Source organism: Megachile rotundata, chromosome 7 (assembly GCF_050947335.1).
Source record: "Megachile rotundata isolate GNS110a chromosome 7, iyMegRotu1, whole genome shotgun sequence".
NCBI classification, from domain to species: Eukaryota; Metazoa; Arthropoda; class Insecta; order Hymenoptera; family Megachilidae; genus Megachile; species Megachile rotundata.
The window spans coordinates 10,927,703-10,939,574 of record NC_134989.1 but is presented as its reverse complement, the minus strand read 5'-3'; the positions used below and the strand labels follow the sequence as shown (position 1 = coordinate 10,939,574).

The following is an 11,872-nucleotide window of genomic DNA, read 5'->3' as shown; positions in this document are numbered from 1 at the left end:
AATTAAATTTTTGTAAGAAATTTCCCCATTTTTGTCATATGAGAAATTGTTATGTACGCCAGTTTCTCATATGGCTCACATGAAAATTTAAGACAGATTTTGTGAATCTTTTGATTGTTTAAATAATGGAAACAGTAGATTATAAGAAATGGTACATTGACTTATGTTTGATCAGCGCGAGATTAGAGGAATATGGTTTCTAGTGAAACTTCTGATAACGTGCTGATTAGTGATATAACGCAATGTTGTGTAATACCGAGGCTGAGTTTATCTACCGAATGTTGTTGAAAGGGAAACATGATGCATACTTGGCGTTTAGTTGGAAGTCTTTGTAATTATGGTATAATATTTGAAAATTGAATATTTGGAAATTAGAAAAGGAAAATAATTAGAAAATAGTTTACTGTTTAATAAGCACAGCATTAAATTTTTTTAGTTTCAATTTTTAATTCTGAACTATTATAGAATTTTTTAAAGTTTGAGATGACCGCCATTTTGGATAACAGGAATTTCTTCAAAATTTCTTTGCTAGTAATCTATTATTTTGTGAAGTCACAAAGTTGGAAAGTTTTCCACATAATTCTATCAAAATCATAACATCTCAAAATTTAAAAATCTCAAAATCTTGAAGTCCTAAAACGTCAAAATCCCAAAGCTTAAAAATCCTAAAGTCCCAAAGTTCTGAAGCTAGAAAATTCTAAGGCCTCAAACTTCTAAAAATCCTAAACTCCCAAAATTCTAAGTTTCAATCTTTGCAGAAACTCCCAAAACTCTAAAGTTCCAATTTACTAGTTTAAAAAAATTAAATTATTTATAGAACTCTAACTATTTATCTTTTTTCTAATCGTAACAAATTTATTGTGTACTTACTTTTCATGTGCAAAGTAGACTTCAAATGTTAGTTCCTTTCACGTCGCAAGATGGCGCTTCACCACCAGATGGCTACGTTCCACCACCCACAGCTAAACTTAAAAATTTTCTTAATTTTTTATTTATTGTACTCGTAAAATAAATCTAAACAAAATAATGACCAGAACATTCACCATAATTTATACAATTAAAATAAAATTTGTTCACGTTACTTATATAAAAAAAAATCTTATTTAAACGAATCACTCTTCATTGAAATCCAAGTTCAATGATGAAACTTACAAATGCATGAAAAATATCTACCTTCCATAAAAATTAAAACTACAAATAGTGAAACAGATCCAAACATAATATCCAAAATCAATCCAACAAAAATAAAAAATACAATCCAATTTTCAAACTTGAAAAATAATAAAAATTACTTATCACCATAATCGAATTAAAAAATAGAAATCTGTGTGCACAAGATAGAAAACAACAAGTTATATATTTTTCTAACTATTTAATGTACAAGTAATCATTTATTTCATTAAATCCGTGGTATCGGTACAATGATGATCTTTTATTCGTCCCGTAACGATGACTCCCAAAATATGTTTCTTTCGATTGAACCATGTAGGAAGAATGATCTATAAGAATGGTACAAACGTTCAATATTTTATGACTTTTTTATTGAATGTTTCTAACTGTTATCAAGAAACAATGTGACAATGTGATAAACTGGTCTTTGTATATTAAAATTTTTTTCACACAAACGTAACCGATGATATCAGTTGCTCACTTCCTTTTTTTTATTTTAAATGATCTGCACATTTTTCTTATTACTTTACACAAGCTTGTACCAGTCACTTATGGCGACCTCAGTAAATGCGTATGTATGTATGTCGGTGTAGTTTATGATCTTTTACCTAGGATACGATTTTTCGTTTGATCTATCAACAATTCTGGGGATTGTAGATTTATAAAAGCTGTCGGTATAAAAAACGTTCCGTTGACGTAATTCAAATTGGTTAGGGTGGACCAGGTCCCCGTAGGTGTAGGCTCAACTTAGATAGAATCTCGTTATATTGCCGTTTATCGCTATTTTGAGAGTGAAGATTTCAGGTTTTCATTTGTGGATTCTTAGTAAGTGAGAAATTTGAGGATTTGAAAGTTGGAGATTTGGAGGTTTGGGAATTTAGTAATTTTGAAATTTGGTATTTTGGAATTTTGGAATTCGAAATTTTGGAATTCGGAATTTTGGAATTCGGGATTTTGGAATTCGGAAGCTTGGAATTGGGTAACCTGGAATTCGGAATTTTGGAATTCAGAAGCTTGGAATTCGGAAGCTTGGAATTCGGTAGCTTGGAATTCGGAAGCTTGGAATTCGGAATTTTGAAATTCGATATCTTGGAATTCGGAATTTTAGAATTCGGAAGCTTGGAATTCGGAAGCTTGGAATTCGGAAGCTTGGAATTCGGAAGCTTGGAATTCGGTAGCTTGGAATTCGGAATTTTGGAATTCGGAAGCTTGGAATTGGGTAACTTGGAATTCGGAATTTTGGAATTCAGAAGCTTGGAATTCGGAAGCTTGGAATTCGGTAGCTTGGAATTCGGAAGCTTGGAATTCGGAATTTTGAAATTCGGTATCTTGGAATTCGGAATTTTAGAATTCGGAAGCTTGGAATTCGGAAGCTTGGAATTCGGTAACTTGGAATTCGGAATTTTGGAATTCGGAAGCTTGGAATTCGGTAGCTTGGAATTCGGAATTTTGGAATTCGGAAGCTTGGAATTCGGAAGCTTGGAATTCGGTATCTTGGAATTCGGAAGCTTGGAATTCGGAATTTTGGAATTCGGTAGCTTGGAATCCGAAATTTTGGAATTCGAAAGCTTGGAATTCAGAAGTTTGGAATTCGGAAGCTTGGAATTCAGAAGCTTAGAATTCGGAAGCTTGGAATTCGGAATTTTGGAAATTGGAATTTGGAATTCCAGAATTTGGAAATTTGCATAAACCTCAGAATCATAATCTCAAAACACATTTTCAATCTGCAAAACTTAGTAAAATATTCGAATATTCTTATAGCAATAACTTGAGGGGTCCAGGCCCACATCACGCCACTTACAGGTAGAAAAAAGAAAAAAGTAATCAATTCGAGTCAAATTAGTCCTCCCTTCGCTAAATAATTATTCTAACCAATTCTCCAGTTATTAAATTCAATTCTTAAACCTTATTGTTATAAACTATTGCTTACTACCGTTGGTTAGAGTAATTGTCTAAAGTCAAAATGTCTCGAACTTATTGGCCTAAGGAAATATAGGGCCTCTCCTGTCTACATTGTGTATTCCATATATTCGTTTAATTATTTATTTTCAATGTTGTGCTATTATAAAGCTTCAAAAAACTGAAAGTATCCGTTTAATTGATATTTCGAAAAATTCGATCGTTCTCTAAAAATTTGGTCCATGTACGTGTGAAGATTGATGCAACATTCGAAACTCGTACCACTTAAAATTTGTCAATTATATTGATCGTACGAAATGAATAAAACGAAAATATCGTTTGTACGCAAATGCTTATCAGCATTTACTTAAATGCTCTCTGACATTTTTATTTGATCCATCGAATGTGTGTTCAATGTGCCATAAGTAGGTACAGCTGTGTGGTATTACACGAAAATATTTTATTTTCTTAGTGTAGCTTTTCAGGCCTCGACAAGACAACACGACATTTAATTCGTTCAAGTCTTCAAAGTGACGCACTTTAGGATCAAATCATAGGCCTCCTAACAATAGATAAATAGGTATAATTGTAAAGTTGTAGAGATTCATAATCATTTGACTAACCACAAAATTCAAAGTAGATCCATAACATCCCTTTCATTTTCTTTTTAAGATGTCATATTTATTTAAATTCTTTCAGTATAAAATTGCATTTAATAAAATTAACTGGTTTTCAATGTTTTATCTTCTTCTTTTGTTAATTTTGTTAATAAGTTCAAGAAAAAATGTTACAATTGCAACGGTCTATAAAAATGATAATTCTATTTTATCAAATATATTATAAAGCTCTACAACTTCTAAACCAAGACCATGTATCGTGTATTTTAGGATATTATTAAGTAGGTATAGGTAGACATTGCCTATATACAACCGCAACATTGTTGCGTATGCCTACTTCCTGGCAATCCTAAGTAAAGCTTACAATTTGAATAAACTTTTTTTTCCTCGATAATTATGTCTTTAATAGGTAAGTAATAATTCTATTAGAAATAACAGTACAATAATCTGAACTGTTATTATCCTGCATCATTTACATATTATATTTTCTAGGTTTTATTTTTTTTTAAAGTATTCTCATACAACGCTTGCATGTTTTGGTTCTGAGAAATAATTAAGATAATCATTTTTACTATTATAACTGGCCAATAAGTATCTGCCATTTTTTTTTCTTATATTATTAATCTATTTATCATATATACAGATAATATACAATAATCTCGCTTAATATAAGTAATATTGTTATCCTATTTTCGATAATGTTATTATAATTATACGAATAGAAACTTGACCGCATCTAATCCTTCAATGTGCGCTATTGATGCACACTGGAATATAAATACACTTTTTTTTTAATATAAAATTTGTATAATCTACATGAATCACTTTAAGTATATCTTCTCTTTTAATCACAAAAGATATAAATGTAATAACTACTATGCAAGCAAGGGGGGCCATGGGCGGTGTCACTCTGGCAGTTTTATCATACAAATAATTCTAAACCTGGATTTTTCGTTAAACGAAAAAATCAGTTCGTTTAAAAAATTTGTGCTAACTGTTTTATATAGAATTTATTTCCCCATGCTGATTTCATCTTTTGCGTGTACATTTCTACAACATTTGATACCTCTGTAAAATTTGATTTTATGCAATTTTCAATTATAAACCTCAAAAGTCTTTCGTTGTTAACAAAAATAATAACAAAAATGGTAACTGTTTTATTTCAGATTTAGTTACAAGTATTTATACGCATCAAAATGTGAAAATAAACTCTATATGTATTACTGATGTATCTTCAGAGGTTTTGTTTATTATTCATCAATTTTTCAAACAGATATAAAGAAAATGATTCGTATTCAAGTAACTTTATAGGACTCAAAGTATATGTGCATATCGTGTATTTATTAATTGTAAACGTTGCAACGAATAAAAAGAATCGTTTGCTTATAAATAAAAGCATATACAGTACATTACATAAACATAATTTGAAGTTTCAGTTGACGTATGCATACTTTGCATATGCAAAAACTCAGGAGATACACCATACAAAATAGAGTCTCTCCATCCAGTGTGAAGCCCGATATGCCCTCGTTTCTGTGTGTCATCTGTTGTCACTAATCATCTAAAGGAAAGGAACACTATATGCGCTATATCCATCAATAAGCAGGGTAAATTCACAACAGATGAACGTCTTATCTATTATTTTTTTTTCTCGATTAAAACTTATTTACAAAAGTTACTGTACAACTTGTATTTCTGTTGTGATGTAGGTCCATCATAGCCTTTTTGAATGCGAGTAGACCGGTTCTGAGGTAAAGATTGTATTGCAGGGAGAACTTCGAGGCGAAGTCTTTGTGAAATAGCACAGCACATTTTGTCAAGCAAATATTCCAAAATCATAAATTCGTCAAGTAAGTGTTACATAGTTTTTCGTAAGGTACACTAAGCTCTCTAAAAATCATTCCAATATTGTGCTGATATTCAGGCTTGAAGCCTGTATCTTTTCAATATAAAAGTCTATAAATGTGCTATACGATTTGTGATATTTGTTAATGAAAATCGATATCGTTTACCAGAAAAAAAAAAAAAGAAAATAGTATCCTAAACCTATGGTATGTTTTGTCAAATATTATTTCTGTAAAAACTTATTTTGGAATGAAGAAATGGATAAATGGCAATCTGTATAAAATGTGTGTAAATTTATTGATCGTATTGCACATTTACCGTTATCAAACAAACATGTCCCTTTAGTATTTAATCTATATGTAAAATTCCTCGTGGAAAAACGTTACTTCTATATTATGTTCGGTATTAAAAAATTCGATTACCTTCTTTTGAACACAATTAATATAATTGTGATATCCGCGGTGGTCAGTTCTGGAACATATGCCCGGCACAATGTTAATTAACGCGTTTTATCTATTGGAAATAAAAAAATTCCCAATGTCGAAGGACTAAACATAATCCGTGCAATAACATCTTTACAAATAAGCACTACCAAACGTGGTGCTTCGTTTCCGCCCTATTAATTAAAAGTCATCGTCGTATTTAAATCTAATAATATGCCCTAACTTCGTCAATAGGAATATTATAATTAGAGCTAAGCTTTTTGTACCATTGAATTAGGTGAAAGCACCCACAGTGACCCCAATACGTTTTTTTTCAAATCGCTCACTACAATTATTTCCGCGTGGATTTAGAAATATATTTGTAGTAAGATGCAAACCTGTCTCTTGTTGATCGTTTTATTTTTTTCTTTTTTCTTTCCTTTTTTTACTCGTCTTAACGTTAGGGTCGCAATTTGATTATTTCTCGTGAGAGATGCCCGTTATTATTTCTTTCTTTTTATTCGAAGAGTGCTAATATATCGTCACTTGATGAGGGGTTACCACTGCTAGCGCCGCTACTGGGAGGGGTGTTCAGATCTGGTGGATCCAGGTACGACAGGAGTTCCATTGGATCCACAACATTGTCTGGCAAAAGCTGAAATACAGAATTATCACATTTAAATAATAGTTAAACCAAGTATAATCCTTATCAATTTTTGTTACACTGTACTCTCGCTGAATGACCGATAAATTAAACTTACATTCAATGCCTCTTGACCAGTACCCTCGCCATCGATTACTGCAGCTGGGTCGAAATTTAAGTCAGATGGTATGTCTGCAGTATCGTTATTTATGTTTGTACTCGTATTACCAGATGTATTATGATTTCCCGTGGATTCCTGAGATGCAGGGGGAACACTCGGTGGACCACTATTTCCACCACCTGGTGTGTGGGGCGTATGGGGGGTGTGAGGTGTATGTGGTGTATGAGGCATCTGCGCAAACAAAAATATTTGTCAAAAACAATGAATATATTATACTTTATTTCTCCCGTTTAAAATTGTAACTTACCTGATCGTTAAGCGATTTCTCCATAGCGTTGAGAGGGTCTAAAGAGTTGACTGATTCATTCAGATGCGACAGTGGACCTGCACCGTTTGTGTAATCATTATTGGTATTCGTATTCGTTCCGGAATTGATATCGAAGGATCCTCCAGACGAATTCCGATGATTGATGTTATTATTCGCGTACGTGGATGGTGTGTTATTCATCATAGAGCCGCTTACAATGCTACTCATGTCGGGCGGTATGTACGGACTCATTGCCTGATTCATATCCCAATTATTCATCGTTGGCATGTTCATACTTCCAGGTGACATGGCCTTCGTCATCCTCTTGCAATCGCTTTCTTCTTCGGACTTAATACCAGTTAAATTCTTCGCTGGTTTCCAATTCGCGACCGAGTCTATCGTCACTTCTTCGACCTCCGCCGTGTTTAATGTGTTCAGTATGCCCCACATGTACTGGTCAACCTCTAAACCTTCTAATTGGGCAGGTTTCCTGTAAACGAATTATATGATTTAGCATTCAAATTCTCGAGTCTGCAAATATTCTCAGATTTTCAGTCAGCCAAAAGGTTTGATATGAAATAAATGTTACTCACGTGCATACAGGACATCTCCACGATCCTCTTTCACAATTTAGCTGTAGGTACGACTCCAAATCGAAGCACTGAATATGTTTACAATCGTGTCCCCTAGCTGGCAGTGTAATACGTTTAAAGGTAATAGGACATTTTAAGGATACCTGTGAACAGTAATCATTTCAAAAGTTAACAAAATAATCTGCAGGCTGTTTCATCTGAAGATAGCCTCCTAAATATCTCCTACACTTGTGATGATCTTTGATACCATTCAAATTAAATATGAAACATATCACTACTGCAGGAGATGTTCAGATAGACCTAAATCTTGAGCACACGTATTACCTTAAGTGCTGTCTGTTCTACAACATCCTTCTCCGACTGTATACCGTTATTGGAAATAGTATTACTGAAATTTCGTTTAATTTTAGTGATACAATGTTCCGCCGTGAGCAGCCTCTTACGTAACAATCCCTGAAGCACGCTTCGCACGCTTGGTCGATGAACTAATTGTAGCACGAATAAATGGGACTGCAAATCAAACAAAATTATGATCTCCTTGCATTTAACAAAAGTATGAATATAATAAACGATCAGAAACTTACACAACAACACGCCGATACCGTGATCTGTATTGTGTTCCTTCCTGATTGACAAACGTCCTTCAGGTATAAGGGCTTATGAGACGTTTTATTTTCACCGCGATCGATAACCAACGGCGTGGCGTTTACGGATACTTGCACGCTCGCGGGCCAGTTCGTGTTCATTTGCCTGTCTTCGTGGTGGAAACACTTGAGCTGTAGTTCCAGGTCGGACCGCCACATCAACGTTTGATGCACCGTGGACTTCAGTTGGAATACGTGGTTGCTTACAGCCAGATTATGTTCTAAGCGGAAGGGTGGAAGAATGATGCCATCCCTCACGGGGAATGTTAATCTTAACTCATCGTCCTCTGCAAACAAGAAAATGGAAGACATTTAGATGGATGCAAGTTTAAAACGGATTAGCGAAGGGTAGACTAAGTGTTCGCCAAGGAGCTTATGGGCACTGGTGTGCTGATGAAGAGTTAAAAATTTTTAAATCTGGAAGATCAAATATCTAACAACTCAATACAAGATTATTCCATCTCGCGAATATTTGGTTGATACCCAAATGACCTCCCAAGCGACCACTTGCCCATTCGTGCCGTACATTCCGACTTACTCTGAATATTAACCGGTGACTTCATATCGTTGAAATTAGGCTTGATATCCGGATTCGGACTGATGTAAGGGGGCATACTCGTAGCCGGGGTGAGCGGAGGTGTCGGATTCCCAGGGATAGGGCTGTGCTGGTAACTCAGTGTCCCTGCTCCCGTCGTTCTCATCGCCGCGACGTCCTGTTGGTACTGACTGGTGACAGCCCCGGTTGCCCCGTACGAGGACGCTGCACCGGCGTATCCCGTGTTCGGTTGGTGTCCAACGAATTGATTGCCAACCGTGGTAGGTCCCATGCTAACCGGTATGCCATTGCTACCGTAGTATTGGTTGGTTGCCGCCTGACTCGCGGTCTGATACGAAGGCGCTGTTTGCCTCATGTTGGCGCCTCGTATCATAGAGTTAGGCCCAAAGCCGGCAGCCGACGGATTCATGCTCTGCATCGGTTGATACTGAGGCTGAAAATTCGGCCTCGCTGCCGCGGGGTAATTGGTCGGGTACTGCGACGTCGCCATGCCGTTGAAGGTTGGTTGCATCGCGGCTGGGTTGGGAGCCGGGTAAGGACCCTGTTGCCTCTTTTGCGCCATGTGCATCGCAGGGTTTGGGTAAGGTGCTAGTCTTCTTGGATAGCCCTGGTGTGGTTGAGCCTACAATTATAACGAATATTCATGAGTTCTTTTAGGAAAAATTACGGTGCTCTTTGCAAGGGTTATATCAGAATTTCTACGACCTTGAAGACTCTACTGAGACTCTACTTCAAGACTCTATACCTCAACCGACTGTAAAGAAACCTTAGACAAGCATACGCAGTTCAAACTAATCAACATGTTGCCCACATACTCTATGATGAAATTGCAAAATCTTCAAGGCTACATGAATACTGTATTAGAAATTTGATCTGAGAAGGATAGTTATAAGACAAAAGGATGTTTACCTGCATGCTCATCTTGTTCATCTGCATGTTGTTAGGTCCCATCATATTGTTCATGCCCATATTACCCATGTTACTCATGGAGCTCATGGGGGTCATTCCGTTCATACCAGTCATACCGTTCATACCTCCCATCGACATAGGATTCATAGAGTTCATGCCATTCATACTGTTCATCGAATTCATGGAATTCATAGAGTGCATTGGGCTCATCGTGCCCATGCTGTTAAAGTTGCTCATCCCGACTGGCCCCATTCCGGCCATTGGTCCTCTTTGGGCGTACCCTGCGTTGTACGTTTGGTGGGGGATTCCATGTTGGCTCTGCATCTGTAATTAAACGATTAAATTTTTTTTTGTTCATTTTTGCGAGCAGTTGATGGGAACAGCAAGGTTTTTTAACTTTTATAGTGTTCAATCTCAACAAGATGAACCTTTGCAACTGTAAGCAATTGGACCAGTATTCTTTCCACATGCCATCTTTCCAGCAACACATGGTATTTTTATCAGTTACGTATAAATCGGAGATGAAATAGAAGGAAAAGTACCTGATTGAATTGCGAGGGGATGTCTTGGCGGTCCTGCATGGCCACCACGCTTGCAGTGGCGGTGGCCGTAGCGGTGGCAGCTGCCACCATCGCCGCGGCACTAAATGTCGAACCACCACCCCCGTTCTGGGGTGGCACCGTGCTATGATAGCCGGATGATAACACGGGCTGCACCCCAACGCCTATCGCCGCCGTTGTTGATGGTGTTTTTACTGCTAACTCTGACGAAAACGACCACGATGCTCGTGTGTCACAGCCGATTCAACGAAAACCGACTACTGCTGAAAACAGACAAGAACAAATGCGTTTCTATTAAAAGTCCTCTTCTATTCACGTTAGCGATACTGAATACCCGATGAATGATATTGTACGGAGAAAAATGCAACAACCGGTGGAAATATCGAAGCAAGAGTAATGTGGATATTGCTTTGTAGGTCAGATTCGTGTTCGAACTATACGAGTAATCGATTGTATCGCATCGTTCTCCATTTTCCGTGGCGCGGCAATAATAATATGTCAGTTATTCATGATTTGTTGAATTATTTGAGAAGGTCGTCAACTTAAATCATGTATCACGTGACGGCTCGATCCGCGCCTATCGACCATCTTCAATATTAAATTAAGGATATTTAATTAAGACCTCGCGTTTAATTCCCTGGATATTTATCGAAATGCTAATATCGATTTAAATAGTTGGAAGGAATGCTAAAGGTTATGCATTACCAATTTTCCGCGACTAGGTACCAATTCAGATGTTTAGCTCGCTAAAGGTTAAAACAGAACTAGAATTATCTCCCTTCTATTTCTTTTCTAAACGCTCGATCGATTTGCCTTGCGACTGATCCCCCACTAAAGCTTTATTTTTTCCACGAATAGAGAATTAGAGTACGTTTAACACGTTGGCTGTTGTTGTGGGAATGTGTTGGAACACGTATTACAAATACTGTGTTGAAATTAAGTTACATTTGATGATAGTACTATAGACAGTCAAATGAACAAAATAATATAAGACAATGTGTACAATGAGAAAGAAAAGTGATATAATCATAAGGTCATTGGTATAGCAGTACAGTACAATGCTACAGTAGAACAGTGATACAAGTGACTTCGCTCGAACCTAACCAGAATAGAAGCAAATAATTGCAATATAAATTACCGATCAATAATTATGACATCTAAAAATTGAAGCTCGCGTTATCTCCATGAAAGTGCAATTTTCCTCGTCCAATAGGAATATATACCATGATCGATTTCTTCGAAACGCCATATGGTGTCCCTGGTTCTAATATGACAGTACCTACAACGCGTACCCGTCAATTGGCGGTAGCCGGGTGGTAAATCGTTAAAAAGATAAAAAGGACGAAGAAAGTCGGCGCGGCGATGCTTTTGTCGAGCCCTTTTATCGACATATTCCTTGGCCTGAATATTGTGAGCCTCTCGAGTAGCCTTCGTTCAACGTTTCTGTCCCCGTTCGAGCCGCGCATACCCCAAAAGATCGAAAGACAGAGGCGAACCCTGCGCCACCGTTCATATTCCCAGCTGGCCAAGGCCCCTATTGGTTTTCTGTGGGAAATGCACGTGCTCGCTATTCACACACTGCCGAC

General features: G+C 36.7%; 1 protein-coding gene across 3 annotated transcripts in view; it reads right to left on the bottom strand.

The window, feature by feature from the left end:
• Positions 1 to 1,352: 1,352 nt before the first annotated feature.
• tna (Zinc finger MIZ domain-containing protein tonalli) overlaps positions 1,353 to 11,872 on the bottom strand; it is a 40,103-nt gene continuing 29,583 nt past the window's right edge. The window contains exons 2-11 of one of the 3 annotated variants that reach the window (XR_013038741.1): positions 10,269 to 10,549; positions 9,727 to 10,050; positions 8,800 to 9,439; positions 8,202 to 8,548; positions 7,942 to 8,127; positions 7,618 to 7,760; positions 7,025 to 7,514; positions 6,715 to 6,948; positions 6,352 to 6,608; positions 1,353 to 5,247 (exon numbers count right to left, since the gene is read on the bottom strand). Coding sequence is in view for 2 of the 3 variants with exons in the window: in XM_012292211.2 (XP_012147601.1) it covers positions 6,471 to 6,608; positions 6,715 to 6,948; positions 7,025 to 7,514; positions 7,618 to 7,760; positions 7,942 to 8,127; positions 8,202 to 8,548; positions 8,800 to 9,439; positions 9,727 to 10,050; positions 10,269 to 10,358 (2,592 nt within the window). In the remaining variant the exon portion in view is untranslated. Of the gene's footprint in view, positions 6,609 to 6,714; positions 6,949 to 7,024; positions 7,515 to 7,617; positions 7,761 to 7,941; positions 8,128 to 8,201; positions 8,549 to 8,799; positions 9,440 to 9,726; positions 10,051 to 10,268; positions 10,550 to 11,872 lie in introns of all 3 variants that reach the window. The other 2 variants (XM_012292211.2, XM_076533619.1) reach the window with 2 other exon arrangements.